The following is a 21,816-nucleotide window of genomic DNA, read 5'->3' on the forward strand; positions in this document are numbered from 1 at the left end:
CTTGACAGAGCTTTAAGACTTGTGCTCTTCAACTTCCAGCATTCCTGAGCTAACATGACTGGAGGAGGAATTCTGGGAGTTGAAGTCTACAAGTCTTAAAGTTGCCAAGTTTGGAGACCCCTGCCTTAGACTCTCCTAGACTGTCGTGCTGAGGCCATGGCCTCTGCCTGGAGTAGATAGGAAGTAGCAAGAGCCTTGGACAAAATTGTACCCATGTTCCTGTTTTTCTTGAAATCACTTTAAGATTTTCTGGGACAATATATCTCAATACAAAGGCAAATTCTGTTGGCTTATTCTATTATTTTTCCATCGTGGATGGATACTTTTTCCTCTGGAAGAGATTTGAGCGAAACAACAACAGAAATCAAAAGAAACAATGAACATTTTCCCTTATTCAAACAAGCCCACTGCTGTGTTCAAAGCAAAGGCGCCAATGTGCCAAGGTTACATTCAGAACATTTTTGTTCTACAGTGTTCATTTTTTGGGGGGGGGAAAAAAACACAAACATTGTGGGAAGGTGGGGAGAGATGTTTTGTTTATTTTAGGAAGCTAAGAAAGTTAATGATTTTCTAAATGGACTTCAGCATTTCCTCACTTGAAGACAGGAATTCTTCTTGCAACTTTATGTCCATGATACCATAACTGTTGCAGAACTGGATCCATAACCCAGGTAAGCTGATTTTTTTTTTACTTCTTCTTTAGTATCATACAATCCTCTGATCACTATTGGACTTTTTTTGAAGCCTTCTATAGCTAGGATTTGTATATGCTGACTAATATAACAGTTTGGTCCTGGCCTTTCTTTAATGGATTGTGCTGATTCAATAGCCTGGAGTAGGCTAAATGCCCTTAAATATTTATTATTTTAATATAATTTATTTCCCCTTGGAGAACTCTTTACATCATGTTGATTTACTTCTTCCTTGTTTTTCATCTTCCCCCTGTGATTGTGCTATAATGGCAATTTCACCCAGAAACCTCCATAGCCTATCCTAGTTATTCAAGCATTTCCCATGTACTAAAAGAAATCCCCCTGTCTTATTTGTTGTGTGCTGAGGTTGTCTCCTACACAAGGTTTGTAGAGTCTCACTGCAAAAGATTCCATTGGGACTTCTCTCCCAGATAAATGGGAACATGTTCCTGGAAAGACATATTTAAAGGAAAGAGAAGTGGGCAACCCTACCATTTTTGATCACACAGTCATTTTGTTTATTACTTGAATCCGTTATGACCAACCTTGCTAATGTGGAGCATTTCAGCAACCCAAAACAATACTCCATCCAAAATGCTGAACTTCTTAAGAAGGTTAGGAAATGATGATGAAGAACATCTAGATCTTGAAATGGCTGGCTGGGAAATTCTGGGAGTTGAAGTCCACAAGTCTTCAAGTTGCCAAGTTTTGGAGATTCCCCCACTCTATGGCTTTATAAATAACATTAATGCTGAATTTATAACGTAACAACCTCTTTCAAAGCCTGACTTTCTCATTGCTTTGTTGTAGAGGTAATCCTTGACTTACATCCATTTGTTCACTGACTGTTTGAAATTATGATGATGCTGAACAAAGTGACTAATGACCTGTACCCAAGTTACAACTGGTGCCATAGCCCCACAGCCCCACAATCACAACTTAGGTGTTTTGCAACCCACCCACCCTTACGACCGACCGTAAGGATACTAGAATGGTCCCCACCTGCATATCTTTCCTCCATCCCACCCCGGTGGATCCCTTGCATCTACTTCCTGGGTCCCCAGAGCCCTTGAGTCTGCTTTCTTCCTCACTGAAACCTACATATGCGGGGATGGGATTCAGCCATTTCGGACTGGTTCACACGAGGCAGGTAAGTGCAGGATCCAGGCGGAGGCTCTGGGAGGATGAAAAATGGAAGTTCCAGAAGTCTGGAAGCAGGCCTGTTTCCCGCTATCGGTTCTGCAGGAAGTGGCTTCTGTATAAGTAGGTACACAGTGCCTTAGGTGATTTTCTTTAGCAGGGGTCTCCAAACTTGGCAACTTTAAGTCATGTGGACTTCAACTCCCAGAATCCCCCCCAGGCATCAGAGCTGGCTCAGGAATTCTGGGAGTTGAAGACCATAAGTAATAAAGGGGCCAAAGTTCCCCACTTCTTGTCTAGAACAGTCTAAAAAGGTGGAGATTTTACATGTCTCTTTGCTGCTAAAAGGTTCAAATCGATATCTGATTATCTAGTATGAGGACACATCTCGCACTGTGGAGAATAGAATATGAGGTAGTAAAAACACATGGGAAATGTCTTATGAAACAATCATGACCTGGATCACTGAGAATCCCCATAGACAATTTGTGTTATGAAACAATAACCTGATAATTTTATTTCTATCTTCCATCCAAGATACATAATCATGAAACAGACGGATACTGACCCCACAAACAAATCAGCCATGGAAATAAACACTAAACCACCAGAGGAGAAAGCTACCAACGAACTACCATTAAAGCAAAAAACAACCAGTTGTCAAGGAGTCAAGGTTTAATAATTTATTATTATTTCTTTTTATAAAAAAAATATTGAAAATGTATTCAATTGTGCAACAATGAGGCCTTCCAGACAGTGGTGGGATTCAAATAATTAACAGCCAGTTCTCTGCCCTAATTACTGGGTGGGCTGGCCAATTGATTGGTCTCAACCTTTTGAAATTTCTCCTTAGTCCAACTACAATACAACAGCACTGTTCCAATATTTAGAATAGAATAGAATAGAATAGAATAGAATAGAATAGAATAGAATAGAATAGAATAGAATAACAGAGTTGGAAAGGATCTTGGAGGTCTTCTATTCCAAATCCCTGCTTAGGCAGGAAACCCTACACCATTTCAGACAAATGGTTACCCAAACACTTTTTAAAAGCTTCCAGTGTTGGAGCATTTACAACTTCTGGAGGCAAGTTTTTCCACTGATTAATTGTTCTGTCAGGAAATTTGAGGGGCTCCTACAAAAATGAGGGAGTCAATCTATTTTCCAAAGCACCAAAAGTCACAACAAGAAACAATGGTTGGAAACTTACCAAAGAGAGAAGCAACCTAGGACTAAGGAGAAATTTCCTCAGGGTGAGACCAATCAACCAATGGTGTCTTCAAAAGTTGTGGGTGCTCCATCACTAAAGGCTTTCAAAAAGAGCGAGGGAAGTATATCCCAAAAGGACAGTGCCAGGAACCACTAAAACAATGCAGAAAACTTAAAACAGCCATTCCCCTTTTTAAAAAAAGTGAACCCCAAAGCAAATGCAGCAGCTGAAAGGGAAGTTAAGAGCAGCCACTCATGCTAATTGAAAGCCTGGGCATGCTGCCAAAAGCCATTAACCCTTTCAACTCCATTATTCTATGTTCTCTATGTTCTAAATTCGGTGCTTCACAGCAGAAACAATACAGCTGGTTGGACCACACATGCATTTAAATTCATGGTCTGTATGATCAAGCTGCATCATTGTCCCCTCCTGTATCTTTTCCCCCAGGAAGAAACAAGAAGTACCCAACGCTGCAGCAGCTATAAAAGGTCATGGGGAACTCCAGGGCCTATCAGCTGATCACAGAAGTGTTACTTAATAGTCTTTATAATGAAAATGTTTGCAATCTTGTTCTTCTTCCTGAAGGGAAGAGGTTAATCCCATCCCTAGATGGGTGATTGGTGGGTTTTCCTGCCCTAATTCTGTCAGTTTCTGTTGTTTATTGATTTGATTCAGCTCCAGCTGCAACTGTTAAGTGGTTCTTGTCTGTCTGCCTGGAGATATTAATGAAGGGAGATAGAGGGGGAAAAAAAACTCTTGCACTTTATTTTTAGCCGGTTCTCCGAACTGCAGAAGTAATTAACTAACGGTTTGGGTGAACTGGTGAGAACTGGCTGAATACCACCACTGCTTCCAGATAAAGACACGGTATTTCCAGGACTGGCACCGGGTTGTAGTCCTTCTGCCATCAGAGAGTTGAGACTACAAGCTCTTTCAAAAGATCTTTGGATGAATCTTTGGAACCATAACTGGAGAAATGTCGTTTCAAAATAATGGGTGGTCCTGAATGGATCTTCTGGCAATCTGGTTTAAAAACACACAACAATCCCCCTCAAGCAACTTCTTGAACACTTGTGGCTGGTCTGAGCTGTTGAAAGCTGTTCTGCTTTGGGAGAAACAAAGACGAGATCTTGCAGTCTTAAACTGTAACAGTGCCATCTTCTGGAAGATTCCATTGTCATTTCTTTCTAGGAGGTGGGATCAATCCATGGGTCAAGAAAACTGACATTTCCATCCCCACGACGGGGGAATTGATCTGAACATTCCACCAAACTGCTCTCTTCAAGATACATCAGAACAAGGGTCTTCAAACTTGGCAAGTTTAAGACTTGTGGACTTCAACTCCCAGAATTCCTGAGGTAACATGACTGGAGGATGGAATTCTGGGAGTTGAAGTCCACAAGTCTTAAACTTGCCAAGTTTGAAGGCCCCTGCTTTAGAATGAAAGCTTATCTTTCTACATTTTCCAGTCCCCTTGAGCAAATCAATCCATCCGCTAGCCAGTAGATAAACAAGAACGGAACAAAACCCTGACCTTTGATTACCTTTTGTAGCGTAGCCATAAACATCCCAATGTTCAAAGTTGAATCTTTTTTTGTCAACTCACCTGTAACCATTTTATATGGTAGCTTTTATATAATTGGAGGAAAAGATGATGTTGACAAAATGGATAATATTTAAACAACTATCAGCTGGGGAGGAAGAGAGGAAAGAAGGAAGGAAGGAGGAAAGAGAAAAAATAAAGAAAGAGTAATGGAAGGAGGGAGGGATGGAAGGAGGGAGCATGGGAGGGAAGGAGAAAGAGACGAAGGAAGGAGAGAAAGGGAGGGAGAAAGAGAGGAAGAAAAGAGAGAGAAATGAAGGAAGGGAGGGAAGGAAGGAAGGATTTAGTCTTCCTTGGTTTGTCATTTGTTTACTATTTATCTGTGGTTTGTCAGCGTGTGTATTGTGGGTTTATGTTCTTTCTGTTGGTTGCTTTCCTAAGCCACCCAGCCACATCTCTAGTGATTCACTTTACAACTGGGGCAACAAAAGGTTGTAAAATGGGGCAAAACTTCACTTAACATATGTCTAACTTAGCAACAGAAGTGTTGGGCTCAATTGTGGCCATAAGTTGAGGACTATCTGCATACAATTTTAAAATAACACTTTGCCATTGAAAGTGGCTAAAAGCATTGACTTCCTAAGTTTCCTCTTTGGTGGTAGGATGGGATGGAGAGAAAACCCAGACTTATTCTTGGAAAGATCATGAATCCGTCAAGGATTGGGAACATTCGTCTCATTTTCAAGAGGAAATTAGAGTTCTCTTTTTTTTTTCTTCCTTCCTTTCTCCTGCCCTCTCTCTCAATTCCATCTATTCTCAGGTTTTCATTGCTGCCCTGGCATTTTCATACTTTAGTAAAGCATTTTCTGGGGCCACGATGAAAAGTTCCTTCACGCAACTGGAAAGGAGATTTGGCATTACTTCCTCTACTGCTGGCTTCATTGATGGAGGCTTTGAAATGGGTAGGTGGAAACTGAAACCAGGAAGAGGTTTAGCTGTGGATGGAGAGCTTGAGGTCATAGGGATTATTACATTGTTGGAAGAAATATCCTTCTGGGTTCGGTTCCAGGTGGGGGAAAAGAAACACTGGAAACATGGAGGCTGTTTGGAAAGATGGTTTAATGGTGGACAGGATCACATGCCTGGGAGCTCCTGGGTAGAAAAAAAAATGGGCTGATATGCTGAGAATCCCTTGGTTTTATGCCCTCTGTTGGGATTTGAATTTGAGTTTGTGTTCTGATTGGTCATCAGACTCCCATGGGGCCATGCAGGGGCAACTCTGTAGGCTGTCCTGAGCGCCAGGCTTGGTTGAGCCTTGCTGGATGATGATGCAATGAAAGAGCTTTGGGCAATTCCTATTATGGCTCTACCTGAAGTAGATCTTTGTTATGTAAAATAGACTGAGCCCGGCCTTAATTGCCCATTAACAAAGGTTGGGAGGGGGCTGAGTTTCTGCCTCTCTGAGTTTCCACTTCTCTTTTAGGGGAAATATTTTGCCTTTTTAGTATATCCTAAAACATTTCATTTTCCTAGGAGAGAGGTGGTTTTTAACTTCCAACAACATTATTGACCTCTGTCAATAATGGGAGATTGGGAGAAAGGGCTCTAAAATGGATTGGTATCCAGGAGCCCAAGGACTACCTTGGTCTTAATCCATCACAAGATTTTGACAGCTAGAATTCAACATCATTCAGCAATTGTCATGCCCTAGTTTATTTGTTTAGCATATAAATTTAGTGTATAAGTTTCGTATAAATGTATATGTTTAGCGTAAGGCCTTGGTAAGACCACACGTGGAATACTGCATTCCAGTTTTGGTAGCCATGATATGAAAAAGATGTTGAGACTCTAGAAAGAGTGCAGAGAAGAGTAACGAAGATGATTAGGGGACTGAAGGTTATAACTTATGAAGAATGGTTGCAGGATTTGGGTTTGGCTAGTCTAGAGAAAAGAAGGACTAGAGGTGACATGACAGCAGTCTTCCAGGATTTGAGGGGCTGCCACAAAGAGGAGGGGGTCAATTTATTCTCCAAAGCACCTGAAGGCAGGACAAGAAGCAATGGATGGAAACTAATCGAGGGGAGAACCAATCAAGAAATAAGGAAAAATTTCCTGACAGAACAATTAATCAATGGAATCAAGGAGAGAAGTAACCTCGAACTAAGGAGAAATTCCCTCATGGTAAGAAGAATTAAGCAATGGAAGGGGTTGCCTCCAGAACTTTGGGGTGCTCTACCACTGGAGGTTTTAAGAAGAGATTGGACAGCCATTTGTCTGAAGTGGTATAAGGTCTCCTCCTTGAGCAGGGGATTGGACTAGAAGACCTCCAAGGTCCCTTCCAATTCTGTCATTCTCTTATTCTGCATGGCATCATGACCTAATGGAGAGCTTCTATATTATCTTCCCAGGAAATTTGTTGGTGATTGCCTTTGTGAGTTACTTCGGGGCAAAATGTCATCGGCCAAAAATCATCGCCATTGGTTGCTTTATCATGTCTTTGGGGTGCTTCTTAATAGCATTGCCTCATTTCTTCATGGGATAGTAAGTATGAGAGACCGAGAGTGAGAGAAAATGAGATCTTTTTCAATTCCTTTCATAGATTATCTTTACTGTTGATAAAATATCCATGTGGGACCTATAAGAAACTCTACCAGTTATGGGAGCGAATCATTTAGATTTGTCTCATCTAGGGAGGATGACTTTAGCCCAGGGCTCCCCAAATTCTGGGAATTGAAGTCAACAAGTCTTAAAGTTGCCAAGTTTGGAGACCTCTGCTTTAGCGGAACCCCACTACGCACAACTGTCCTGCACCGATGCCAAACCAGTAATCATACAGCATTCTTGACTGTAAATCCAAGTTGACAAAATAGAATTACTCTGAGCCTAGTTATCCAGCAGAAATGTAATGGAATGCATGGATGGCTTTGGGGGTCAAGGGAAAGAGGTTTTGTCTAAGGAGCAGAAGGAGACTCTCACCAGGGCCAACTCACCTGGGTCAACCCTACCCACAGGACAAGTCAACGATTCAACATTTTAATTACTTAAAATAATTTTTTAAAAATGTTTTAATTTTTGTCATTCACATTTCTCTCTCTCTCTCTCTCTCTCTCCCTCTCTTTCTCTCTCTCTCTTTCTCTCTCTCTCTTCAGGGTCTGTTTAGTGATTCTACTCCACCATTTCTCTGATATTAGTGTAACTTTTGTCCTGTGGTGAGTTGTCCCAGGGCAAATTGGCCATGGGATAACTTACCGTAATGAGTTGGCTGAAGCAAATTGACTGTGTGTCAACTCATAAAATATTTCTATGGTCTTTTTAGAGTTACCAACAGAAAGGGAGGGGGAGCAGTGGGCAGTTTGCATTCCATAAATGTTTTCAAAGATAGTAATTAGATGACTGAAGTTTCTGCCGTGCAAAATTCTAACTGGAGAGTACGATTGATGACACTTGTCTATGGATGTGTCTCATTGGAGAATAGGAATTATGATACACCCAGGGGGTGGAGGAAAACCCAGGTCAAGGGTGACTATAAATAATGTGCCTTAGGGTCAGCTACACCCAGGCAATGCCAGGATGTTTACTCCTAATAAATCTTCTTTAAGTTTTGGAAGTTTGGCTCAAGACTCATGATCTAAATGGGGGTAACTGCCGGAGCCCTGACACTGTTGTGGGTTAGCTGCAGCTAATTGTCCTAGGAGGCAAGAGAGGGAGAAAACTTCAATGATCAATGCTCAGAGAAAGAAACTTAGGAAGAACCTGCTATAGTAAATAGGGGGTTAAAAGTGGTAGTGGGAAGTTTGTATGTTCAGACTTGCAAGATTGATATTGATAAGTGTCTCACTCTATATATTTATAGACACTTCTTAAGTAACACCTACAACTATGAAAAGATCAAAACAATATAAAATTATAAAATAAACCACAACTAACCATGATATTCATATTAACAGTAAACTAGATATATATATATATTTAAATACTAAATATGTCTTATTATTTTCAGCCAGAGAAAGGGTACCTCTAAACAGGGGTGGACTTCAAAGATTTTAGCAATGGGTTCTCTGCCCGGTTGCTGGGTGCGTGTGACCATGGTGGGTGTTGCCTAGTCGGCCTTCTGCATCACAGCGAGAGGGCCATTTTTGCCTTCCCCAGGCTCTGGAGGCTTTCCTCGAACCTCTGGGAAGGCAAAAATGGCTTCTCCTGGCTCCAGAGGCCCTCTGAAGGCTAGAAACCAGCTCATTCTTTGAGTTGACCAGAGACTTCTTTTTTGGAGTCTTATGTTCCATCGCATTTATTCTTTGTGCTTCCACACAGGCCTGGGCTTGAACTTATCTCGGCATCCAAAATGGGCCATGTGGAGACTCCTGGGAGGGGAGGGGTGGGCAGGGCCAGCTGGGGTGGGATTTGGCAATTCACTGAACCAACCATAACGTTAACAAGATATCCACCTGAACCTGAGCAAACCCATAGCAACTCACCCCTGCCTCTAAATGTATTTGTGCTCACACTAGGATTAACCTCTTTCTTTTCCAGTTACCAATATGACACAATATCCTTCACATCAAAGAACATCTCCAGTTTCTCCCCCTGCATATTAAATCCCCAGGATACGCCCAAGATAAAAGGGTCAGGTAAGAATAATCAATTGTTCTGACCTGTCTTTTGAATAGCTGGTAGAAAGTTGCCAGCAAATCAAAATGTTATATGCTAATTCTTTACTTTGCTGCAACATATTATGTATCTTACCCAAAATTATAATTTAATGTTTTCATACTCATATGTCCTCTTTGCTCAGGCCACGGAGTGGGCATAGTGATGCCAGACCATTAGAAGTTTCCTTCAGATAATACCCTTAGGTGGTGATAGTGACATCACTCCATGAGAGGTAAAAGGGAGCAGTTAGATATGGGATTTCTTCATGGAGCAGGACATGAACTTTAGAGATAGTATTGATTGAAGCATAATTGACAAATCTGCTCCAAAACGACCGATTTGGGTTATTCAACAGAATGATTCTCTTAATTTCACCTCTTCTGGTGACCCTAATCTTTTATTTACTTAGCCAATTGTGGCTTGTCATCGGAGGATATCAGTCTCTCACGTTAAACAAAGAAATATATCATGGATTTTTAAAATCAAATATACATATGAGAACCAGAAAAATGGACTCCATTACAGTACACCACTGCATGGAGTCTGCAATTGTCAATCTGCCTTTGAAAGTTGAGTACACAAAGTAGAAAGTTCCTTTTAAGAACGAGCTTACATTACAAAATATAGGGGTAGCGGTGGAAACTATGCTCAAATCTATAGAAAAGGTAGTGGAACATGACCCAACTAAAGTAACAGTATAGCTGACTGGATTTATCCTGATTTGAGTATCATTATTTGGATGCACCCGACTATGGAAACATCCAGAAAATAGCACTGTAGTGTCACTGCTTCTGGAACTGCTTAATACTACAGAATATCTCTTGATGGTTAGGCACTGTGGTGATAATAGATTAGATTAGCCTGTTTCCCCCAAAATATGACCTACCCTGAAAGTAAGTCCTAGCTTGATTTTTACATGTGCACCCAATATAAGCCCTACCCCCAAAATAAGCCCTAATTAAGATCCCACCCATCCAGAATGCATGGCTAAAAATTAAGCTAGGGTGGGGATGGGGGGGTGGGGCTGATATACCTTGGACAGTTGTAGCCAGACCTCATACACCCCGACACCTCCCTTGCTGGACCATTTCTTCTGCAGCCAGCAAGGATGGCTTTCCTTAAGGCCTCTGTAGCTGATAACAAAGCTCTGGATCAGTCCAGAGCTCTTTTTATCGGCTGCAGAGGCCTTCAGGAAAGCCTTGCTGGCTGCAGAAGAAGAAGTTCCTGAAGGCATCTGACAGCAAAAAGGAATCCAGGGGCGACACGCACAAATGAGGTTGGTCAGTGGATGACATCCCCCCAAAATAAGACCTGGTGCTTTTTTGGTGGCAAAAAAAATATAAGACAGGGTCTTATTTTGGGTGAAACTCAGTATAATAGATTTATTTGGTTAAGTGTGATTAGACACACAAGAATTTGTCTCCAATGCATAAGCTCTTAGTGTACATACAAACCAACAAAATAATCATAATCATTAATAATGATATCAATAACAGAAGGTAGTAGGAAAGATTAGAAAGATAATAGAACTGTGAAATTAGGGGTTCAGGAGAGCGATGACATGAGGAGAAAATTTGTGTCTTCTTGTTTTGGCAATGCCCTATAACAACATCCTGAGGGTAGGATGTGAAGGGGTCTATAGATATTTTCCCAGCCCTCTTTTTGGCTTCTGCAATATACTGGTCCTCGGTGAAAAGCAGGCTGGTTGCCATTGTTTTTTCTGCAGTCCTAACTATCCGTTGAAATCTGCACCTGTCCTGTTTGGCTGCTATACCAAACCGGACAGTTATACAAACACAAATGATAGAGTCATATATTATTGCTAGTCATATATTATCGTAAGCACATTTTTATTCTATTATACCTCCGTCTATGGTTTCACCACACTTATTATTTTGCACTCTGGACTCTAGCGGTATGACAATTTGTGGTTTTTTAGCAAAAGATATGATGCACGTAATGACTTTTCCTGCCATTATTGTTATTCTTTGCAGACTGTGCCCATAAAATGGTTACATCTTATGCATGGATTTTCGTCTTGCTGGGGAATATGCTACGTGGAATTGGAGAAACCCCAATTACCCCTCTGGGCATATCGTACCTCGATGATTTTTCTAAAGAAGAAGATGTTCCTCTATATATCAGTAATGACCAAAATGCTTGTCTGTCAAATCCTGATCTGAACTTAATGATACTGAAGAGATAGGCAATGTTTAAGCTGGGATAGTTCAAACTGGTTTTCCTACTTCTTGGCAAGTTGGGAAAATTCCTAAATTGTCAAATGCCAAATTTAGGTCACAGCAAATTCTATTCATTATTGGATGTAGTAGAAATTGGCATTCATAAATCACATTCCCATGAAAAGCTGAAGGAAAAATAGCCATCACAGTCCTAGGCTGCATTAATAGAGGGATAGAATCAAGATCATGTGAAGTGTTAGTACCATATTATAAGGCCTTGGTAAGGCCACATTTGGAATACTGCATCCAGTTTTGGTCACCGTGATATAAAAAAGGATGTTGAGATTCCAGAAAAACTGAAGAAAAGAGCAATAAAGATGATTGCAGGACTGAAGGCTAAAACATATAAAGAATGACTGGGTATGTCTAGTATAATTATAGCAAGGTTCCAACATTAAAGGGGCTATCACAAAGAAGAGAGGGTCAAGCTATTCTCCAAAGCACCTGAAGGCAGGACAAGAAGCAATGGGTGGAAACTAATCAAGGAGAGAAGCAACTTAGAACTAAGGAGAAATTTCCTGACTGTTACAACAATTAATCAATAGGACATCTTGCCTCCAGAAGTTGGAGGTTTTTAAGAAGAGATTGGACAGCCATTTGTCTGAAATGGTATAGGGTTTCCCTTCCTGCTTGAGCAGGAGGTTGGACTAGAAGACCTCCAAAGTCCCTTCCAGGGCTATGAACACATGCCTCTTTGTTAGCTGAGTTGTGAAGACATCGCACAGTATTGGATATGAAGCAAAGATGCTCTCCAGCTAATGCACCTCTAGATCAGGGATCTCCAAACTTGGCAATTTTAAGACTTGTGGACTTCAACTCCCAGAATTCTTCAACCAGCCATTGTGGTTGGGGAATTCTGAAAGCTGAAGATCACAAGTCTTTAAAGTTGCCAAGTTTGGAGAGTCCTGCTCTAGATGAAGGCTTTCTTGCAATTCTACTGATAACAGATTTTCCACTGTCTTTTTCCAGGATATTGTTTCAAATTCTTGGGCAGTCTCCCATCCAGCTACCAACCACAGCCAACCCTGCTTAGCTTCTGAGATAGGTACAGGTCTGTCTCTTCTAAGAACATCAGCACTCTTCTTTAGCTTCGGAATGGTATTGCTGATCTTATGAGAGGGAGGAACAACGTATTCAATGTATATCTTTGCAGCTTCCTTATCCATTGCATCAAATATTAGAAGTCTGGTTTGGACTAAACAAAACAGTGAAGAATATACATACCATAAGCTGATTTTTTTCTCTTTCATTATTGCAGGCTTTTTGCACACCTCAGCCATGCTTGGCCCAATATCTGGTTTCCTCCTGGGATCTGTGTTTGCCAGACTCTACGTGGATGTTGGTTTTGTGGACATGGGTAAGATGGAAGAAGAACTGACCAGCTAAGTTGGCTACCCTAAGTTAACCGGAGCTGTAAATGTAGAGTTACTGTATTTGAGAAAGAATACAGTGGAACCAAAAAGGGTAAAACTAAAAGCAAACAGAATTCTTAGTGAGGCAGAATAGTCCCATTTTAAATGGGAAAAAGAAATATCAGAACCATTGAAAAAAAGGAGCTCAAAGGAAGGTCAGTAAAACCAAGACCATTTTTTTTTCTCCTTCTTTCACAATCTTAGTATCTTAGTATTCAGGATCACAACTGAACCCAAATGCTGATAGATCCAGGACCAATGAGAGGAAACAATGGTTTCTCCAAAGGATAGCAAAATTATGGAATTCGATGCCACCAGTTGTGAGGATGGCAGTCAATTTAGGGGGCTTTAAAAATGGACTGGACAACTTTATTTATTAAACTTCAACAGCCGTCCATCTCAAGCCAGTGACTTACAGAGATGAGCAGCTACCAATGGTTGCCAATCTTAATGTTAGAATTCTATCTCCTGAATTTGTGGTGGTGAGGATTCAGTCTCAGTAGAAGTGGGATATTAACTTTCCTAGAACTTAAAATAAAACAGTTGGAAGGGAACCTGGAGGTCTTCTACTCCAACTTCTACTCAAACAGGGGACCCTATACCATTTCAGGCAAATAGTTGTCCAACCTCTTTTTGAAAGCCTCCAATGATGGACCAACCACAACTTCTGAAGGCAAACTATCCTACCTTGTCCTGTCCCAACCCACCCCACCCCACCCCATCCCATCCCCTCCTACCCTATCCTATTTTGAGATCCTATCTCAAAAGATTTGCCCACTTTCTGTCATCTAAAAGTTTCATTCTCTCTTGCAGTTGCTTTTACCTGAAACTCATTTTCATGACATCTTGTCTAAGCCCTTCATGTTCAGTTCTCTGAGGACACATCCTTGCCTTGTTCACTTCACTCCCCTTCCCCTCAAACTTTCAAGAGCCTTTTCCATGCTGATATTCACCCTGTACGTTTATGAAAGCAAAGATCTGTATTGTTGTTTGTTGTTCTGTGAAATGCACACAGACTTGACAAAGCTCCATGAGACCAATGTTCCAGATAATGGAACTCAGCTTTCTCCATTCCTTATTCTAGATACAATAACTATCAGTCCAACTGATTCGCGTTGGGTTGGTGCATGGTGGATGAACTTTTTAGTTGCCGGGGTCATCATTCTGATTTCCGGAATCCCTTTCTTGTTCCTGCCTAAAAGTCTGGACAAAAAGGAGGATGCCTGTATCCAGAAAAACCTGGATCCCATGGAAAGCAGCAATGAAAATAGCCATGGACAGAAGCCTGATATTCAAGGTGGAATGGCAAACTCTGGACAATTAAAAGGTAAGCGTTGAAATTTTTCAGTTTATCTGTGGAAAGACTCCACCAGGGTCAAGATCTGGATTCTAGGAGAACTGACTATATTGCTGGGTCAAAGTTAGATGAGGACTCTTTTCCACAAGAAGGATGAGGAAATTGATAGGTTTCAAGATCTGTTGTGAGGGGAGAAGAGAAGGTCGAGAAGGGGAGAAGGGGGGTGAAAGGCAAAAGGAGAAGGACTGAGATATGGCAATCAAAACATTAGACACAGTCTTAGAGCCACATCCCTAGCAACCACAATTCCTAGTCTTGTTGTTTCAGATCTTAAACCAGAGTTTCTTCCACCACCACTCAGGCCATAGGGACACTGACAACTCTATGTAAACTTCCATAGTGCAGGAAGTCACAGATAGAGAAGTACTATGCATAGACAAGTCTACACAGGAGCACCCTGACATTGGATATCAGGTTTGTGGACAGTGGTGCTCAGAAAGAAGCTGAGAATTTCCTATACAGGTTGTTCTCTACTTACAACCATTTGTTAGTGACCATTCAAAGTTACAATGGCACTGAAAAAAGTGACTTATTTATCACCGTTGCAACCTTTGCGTGGTCTTGTGATCAAAATTCAGATGCTTGGCAAATGGTTCAAATTTATGACTGTTGCAGAGTTCTGGTCATGTGATGACTTTTTGCAACCTTCTGATGTGCATAGTCAATGTGGAAACCAGTTTCCCTTAACAAATGTGTCCCTTACTTAACAACTGCAGTGATTCACTGAACAGCTCTGGCAAGAAAGATCATAAAATGAGGCAAAACTCATTTAACAAGTGTCTCACTTAGAGACAGAAATTTGAGGGTCAATTGTGGTCGTTACATCAAGGACCACCTGTAAATAAAGTCCTTGTCAGCATTCCAGAAAACCTCCACTCCAACCAATAACTCCGAGACAGGCATCTTACTTTTATTTGGACAGTTCAACTGGCACAACTGGGGAATCCTGAATCTAAAAGTTCCAGGCTTTCTTGCAATAAGTAAAAACTACAAATCCACCCCCTGCACCCATCACATGCCCCAATCACCATCCGTTCTAACCTGAGACTTCCACTCACTTATGCACAAAATAACATGACCTTGAATTAGAAAAAGGATTTTATTATGTCTAACTACATACACTCCAAGAAATTCCCGCCTCCCATTTTCCCAGGCTCAAAATGTGGCAGCGTAGGAGCATCTGGTCTCAATATGGCTTCCAAAGCTGAGAGTCCTACTATAATGGCATATTGGAAGGGTCTTGGGAGACAAGACAAAGAGACAAAGAGATGCTGCCGAGGGAACAATTAGATAAGAGACAGGATAACTTGCAGTCGGTTGGTAAATTGGGCAAGAGGCTCATAGGAAAACTCTCCCTAGTTTCTTAGGCTGTGAAGGAGATGGAGGGGAAGGACCAGAGGTGGTATTTATTTATTTATTTGATTTGTCAATTGCTTACAAGACAATAGGTATAAGTATATACATAGTTATGAATACATGAAATGGGTACATATAAGAGAAATAAAATAAACAATAGGACAGGGACGGTAGGCACGTTGGTGCACTTATGCACGCCCTCTACAGACCTCTTAGGAAAGGAGTGAGGTCAATAGTAGACAGTCTACGGTTAAAGTTTTTGCGGTTTGGGGAAGAAACCACAGAGTCAGGTAGAGTATTCCAGACATTGACCACTCTGTGGCTGAAGTCGTATTTCCTGCAATCAAGTTTGGTGCGGTTAACCTTGAGTTTGTATCTATTGTGTGCTCTTGTGTTGTTATAGTTGAAGCTGAAGTATTCATTGACAGGTAAGTCATTGCAATGTAGATTGTGTCTATTGTTTTGCCGTGATCGAGTTGTGTAGTCCATATGTTTTTGCAGCGTAAGAGTTGTAGATTACAGGATAGTTTTTTTCCGAAACCAAATTGTTTATTGGAGAGCAGGTTGTTTGTTTCTAAGTGGAGGATAACGGATTGGTTAATAATTAATTCCATGACTTTACAGGTGACACAGCATATGGAGATTGGTCTGTAATTTTCAACTAGGCTGGGGTCTCCCTTTTTGAAGATGGGGATGACCGTGGCTTGTGATCATAAGTTGGGCAAAGAGCTGATCCTGAAAGATTTTTCAAAGATTATGCTTAGAGGTTCTGCTATGGCAGTGGATAGCTTTTTTAAGAAGTAGGCACATATTCCATCCGGTCCAATAGATAGAGATGGTTTAAGATCGCATAGTGCTTTTTCAACATTGTCTTCTGTAAAATCGATATGTATTAGATCATTGTAGTTTTCTGTGGTTCGGCTAGGAAATCCTGGGCATGATCCATTGCTATTTACAAATACTGAGCCAAAGAATGTGTTAAACATGTTGGCTTTAATGGTGTCATCATTGCAGTCTTTACCATTAGGTCCTTTCAGGGGTGGGATGGACCTTAAGTCTTTTAGTTTGTTGTTTACAAAATTGTAAAAAGTGCGGGTGGAATTGGTACATAGAAGGTTTTCCTCTTGTTTATTATGATAATTGATGCATTCAGTCTTTATCTGGTGGCATAAATTTTTGTATCGGCTTTTGAAATTGGCAACGTGACCAGATTTGTTTTTCCGCCAAAGTGATTTCTTTTTAGATTGAAGTTTCCTTATTGTTATGGGTAATCTGTTTTTTTTTGTTGTTTGTTTGTTTTGTTTTGGGAGTTGTCGGTACGTATAGTTTGATGACTCTTTTGACTTCAAGTAAAAATATGTTGTAATGGTCTTCAACAGTATTGCATCCAGTGAATAGAGATTGCCAATCAAGGGATGAGAGATCATTGTCTATAAGATCCTAGTTGCCTTTTTTGAAGTTATAATTGGGGATTATGTCATTGTGATGATTTTTATGTGGGCGTATGTTGAGACAAAAGTCAATCATATTGTGGTCACTGCTGGAAAAGGGTTCTTTAGTTTGTATTCCATAAATTAAATTCAAACTATTGCAGAAGATGAGATCAAGGCAGGTATTCAGCAGGTTCTGACCAGTTCTGGAGAACCGGTAGCGGAAATTGTGAGTAGTTCAGAGAACCAGCAAATACCACCTCTGACTGGAGATTTTACAGTATCCTTCCCCACCAAGCCACACACACAGAACCAGTAGTAAAAAAAATTGAATTCCACCACTGGGAAGGACTCTATTTTCAGACTTAACAAGATTCTGTCAATGTAGCATTGCAAGAACGTAGAGTTAGCTCACCTTGTTGTGTTTCCGGCTTGCCCCATGAAGCCAACACCTATCCAAGTACAGTCCATTGCTGGAATGTACAACCACACATTTGCCTGTAGGATTCCTGTTTCTTACTATTTGTTATCTGATTTTAATCAGGTGGGTGGGGGCAGGCAACAGAGTCAATATCCAAAGCAACAATCAAAGAGGCAAAGCAGAAGGCATTGCTCGGACTATGGGATGGACACAGATTCGCTAAGGCTTTCTGGACAAGGGAATGCAACGGCTTAGCAGTAAACATGCTATACTTGTTAACCGGAAGGTTGGCAGTTTGAGACCCAAGCACTGTGTGATGGGATGATCTCCTGTTCCTGTCCAAACTCCTGCCAACCTAGCCATTCAAAAGCGTGCAAATGCAAATAGATAAATAGGTACCACTTCAGTGGGAAGGTAACAGCATTCCGTGCACCTTGTCATATAATCATGCTGACCACATGACCACAGAAGTATCTTTGGACAATGTTGGATCCCGCAGCTAAGAAGTGAAGATGAGCACCACTTCCTAAAGTCAGACACAACTGGACTTTTAGCTTTTCTGGACAAATATTTGGTAGATATCTTTCATATGTGTATGCTAACAGACATGTTTTTCCCTCCCCCCACCCTTGCAGAGTTCTACAAGTCCCTGAAGAGAATCTTGGGGAACAAATTGTACTTAATACTATTGTGCTCATCGCTGCTAAAAACTAGCAGTTTAATTGGATATATTACCTACCATACAAAATATATGGAACAGCAATATGGACTGTCAATGTCGAGATCTAATTTTATAACAGGCAAGCTTTTCTCTGTCTCCTCCTCCTTTTTTTCTCTTCTTTACACACACATACACACCCACATCTGCTTGTACCAGAGCTTCCTAATAGACCAAGTAAATTAAGGAACTGTCATGCCCCCGTGGGAATCTGAATCTGAGGAAGAAGATGAACAGCTGACAGAGTGTGGCTCCCTTGGCTGTGGAGGAAACTGGGGAAGGGCAAAGTCAGGCTGGGCAGAGCAGGGTAGAGGTAGAACAAGGGAGAGGTGGTTCAGATGAAGACCAAGCCCCCCACCTCCACATCCTAGGGCATGCAGGGAAGAACGCAGGAAAGAGCTAAGTGGGTTGTGTGGCTCACAGGGGAGGAAAGGGCCCTGATTCCTTTCACAAGGCACACTTGGCGATGGAGTTTAAAGGAGAGGCAGTTGGGAGGGTCATTTTTCAGGAACAAATGCTGAATTAACAGATAACAGATAGTCAGAGTTGGAAGGGACCTTATAGGTCATCTAGTCCACCCTCCCGGCCCAAGCGGGATAGCAAGATAGCAGTCTTCCAATATTTGAGGGGCTGCCACAGGGAGGAAAGGGTCAAGCTATTTTCTAAAGCATCCAAAGGCCAGACAAGGAATAATGGATGGAAACTGAACAAGGAGAGATTCAACCTGGAAATAAGGAGAGAAACTTTCTGACATTGAGAACAATCAATCAATGGAACACCTTGCCTTCAGAATCTGTGGGAGCGTCATTACTGGAGGCTTTCAAGAAGAGACTGGACTGCCATTTGTCAGAAATGGTGTAGGGTCTCCTGCTTGGGTGGGGGGTTGGACTAGATGACCTACAAGGTCTCTTTCAACTCTGTTAATCTGTATAATCTGTATATACTCGTCTTTCCCTCTATTTGCAATTATGTCCATGTTTCTTTTGCTCATCTTGAGTATCCGATGGTAATGGAGGAATGTGACTTTTACTTTCTCCTTGTTTATTTTTTAATCTATTTTAGCGGTTGCCATTTTGCCAATGGTCCTTCTTGGGATGTTTTTAGGTGGGTTCATCATGAAAAAGTACAAGCTAGGAATCCTTTCTGCTACAAAAATGGGATACACGGCATCATTCATCGGATTTGCCTTCATATTTCTGTGTCTAATGCTGGGTTGTGACAACCACCCAGTGGCTGGATTGACTGTGACCTATGATGGGTAGGTCAATGTGTTAATATGTGTGTGAGTATGGATAGGCCTGTAAGCTTATGGAGTGTGTATGCACGCTGGAAGGCCATCCAGATGTGTACGGCATTGATGGTCCTTTTAGAGAATCAAGATAAGTTTATCCCGTGGCCGTAAGCTACGATCAATGGATTCCAGCTAAGGTATCTCATCAGAGGTGACTTTCTTTTTGATGTTTGCATTTCTCTTTGGAGGTGGTTTGAAAATTAAGAGCAATCTCCCCCCCAGCACATCTTATTCCCCCCTCCTCATCTTTCAATCATAATTTTATTTTTGTATTGTTTTAGAGATATATGTTATGATTTTAATATATTATGCTGTACTCCACCCAGAATCATTCTGTTATGAGATGGACAGCAAATATATTAAGTAGATTAGATTGATGATAGATCAATGGATGGATGGATAGATGGATAGATGGATGGATAGGTAGGTAGATAGATAGATAGATAGATAGATAGATAGATAGATAGATAGATAGATAGATAGATAGATACCATTAATAAATGGATGGATGGATGGATGGGTGGGTGGATAGTGATGATAGATAGATAGACAGATAAATAGATGATAGACAGATGATGATGATGATGAAGATAGATAGATAGATAGATAGATAGATAGATAGATAGATAGATAGATAGATAGATAGATAGATAGAGATGATAGATAGGTAGGTAGGTAGATAGGTAGATGGATGGATGGATAGAAATGATAGATACTTCCAGTTTGGGCTTCTTCGGCGACGGACCGAAATCCATGATCATGCACAGTTTCAATCCGTGCTCACCACTGGAGTGCCCCAAGCCACTTGGATTCGGAGCTAAGCCACCCCATAGCACTGGTGAAGAGTGGGGAGACTGCCAGCAGGGTTGAGGAGAGCAGCATCTCTCCTCCTCGGCTGGTCACTACTCCCTTTCCCAAAGGCAGTTGCAGCAGTGGTCAGAAATAGTCACTACAAAGAAGAACCCAACTGAACAAGATTGTGCAGAAGGAAGATAAAAGAGAAACTTTTGACTAACCAGTTTGAATTAAGAAAGTAACTATACGAAAGTAACTATACCCTGGATTTTGAACTATAAAGAATAACACTGTTCCCAAAAAAGATCTTTGAAGCAGCGAAAGAAGAGGAAAGGGAAAAGATTTGGTGTTTTTCTCTCTCTTACATTGACAGTTGTAATTGGCTTTAAATGCTAAGAAGAAGAGCTCTAAGCAAGAAATTGATATAAATCCACTTTGACATTAATAGGCAATTTTAAGTTGAAAATAAAATGTCAAAAGGATAATAAAGACTTTTGGATATTTTAAAACCTTTAAAAGGAGGAAAGGAAAGGAAAAAAGAAAACAAAAGGATGGGATATGGAAGAAATGGAGGACACCACCTGAAATTAAAAAGAATTAACAGTGAAATTTTAACAAGACTCCTAAAAGATACATTGTAATTGAAACTTTGCTACAAGATAAGAGAACCTCCGGAAAGAGAAAGTAGAAAAAAGAATCAAGAAGAAACAGCTTTGGATTATTTGGATTACTTGGTGATTTTTGGAATTTTGGTTGTTGGATTTTAATGACTAAAATTAATTGGGTGGTTGTTTAAAAGTGTTTAAAATGGCATCACTCCTTGAAGAGCTAAAAATGGAACTTAAAAAACAGAAAGAAGATGCACAAGAGGGAAGAGGATCTTTTGGCTTCATATTTCAATTTTTAGAAATGGAGATTTTGAACTATGAAAAACAACAAGAAATGCTTGCAGAACAAGAAGGGCGGGACAAAGAAGAAGCCATCTTTAATGCTCAAGTAATTCTATGTGGGGTTAAAAAGGAAAAGGGGGGGAAAGGGATTGAAAAACCTAAAATCTGAAAAAACAACAAAAAAAGAGAATAGCCTGAAAAGTGATTACAATAGTAGGAAGAAGCAGAAGAGAGGATTACAGAAGGGAGAATTAGAACTAGAGAGAAAGGGGGTCATAAAGGCGAGGGAGAAGAAGAGGGGGAAAATAGAAAGAAGAAATTATAAAGGACAGAAACAGGATATAGAGAAGCAGGGAAAATGTACAAGGATTCACAGAGATAATGGTTGAAAACTTAGTTGAAAGAGAGGATTCTGCAAGGGTACATTCGATAGTATTGTTATATTAGAAATAGTAATGGGTATAGAAAATACGAAATATAGGTGATTAAAGTGATAGATAAAATTGGTACTGTTATGTAATGGAATGTAACTAAATGAAATAAAGAGAATAAGAGAAAGGAAGTGGGAAAGGATGGGAATATTTTAACTGTTATCAAATGATTTATTAAAATATAATTGAAAAGAAATATGAATATCAGATGTTAAGATGAATTTGAGTAGAATAACAACT

At 40.6% G+C, this 21,816-nt stretch overlaps 1 protein-coding gene across 2 annotated transcripts in view; it reads left to right on the forward strand.

Moving 5' to 3' along the window:
- The first annotated feature begins 611 nt into the window (after positions 1-611).
- Positions 612-21,816, forward strand: part of LOC113443127 (solute carrier organic anion transporter family member 1B3-like) — a 32,021-nt gene continuing 10,816 nt past the window's right edge. The window contains exons 1-10 of one of the 2 annotated variants that reach the window (XM_026711178.2): positions 612-671; positions 2,370-2,505; positions 5,406-5,547; positions 6,994-7,126; positions 9,116-9,213; positions 11,230-11,379; positions 12,734-12,832; positions 13,972-14,214; positions 18,087-18,251; positions 19,232-19,427. In XM_026711178.2, the coding sequence (XP_026566963.2) occupies positions 2,380-2,505; positions 5,406-5,547; positions 6,994-7,126; positions 9,116-9,213; positions 11,230-11,379; positions 12,734-12,832; positions 13,972-14,214; positions 18,087-18,251; positions 19,232-19,427 (1,352 nt within the window). In that variant the 5' untranslated portion in view covers positions 612-671; positions 2,370-2,379. The remainder of the gene's footprint in view (positions 672-2,369; positions 2,506-5,405; positions 5,548-6,993; positions 7,127-9,115; positions 9,214-11,229; positions 11,380-12,733; positions 12,833-13,971; positions 14,215-18,086; positions 18,252-19,231; positions 19,428-21,816) is intronic. The other variant, XM_087935205.1, reaches the window with a different exon arrangement.

The sequence above is a fragment of the Pseudonaja textilis genome, chromosome 5, assembly GCF_049901715.1.
Source record: "Pseudonaja textilis isolate UNSWEBS1 chromosome 5, rPseTex1.2, whole genome shotgun sequence".
NCBI classification, from domain to species: domain Eukaryota; kingdom Metazoa; phylum Chordata; class Lepidosauria; order Squamata; family Elapidae; genus Pseudonaja; species Pseudonaja textilis.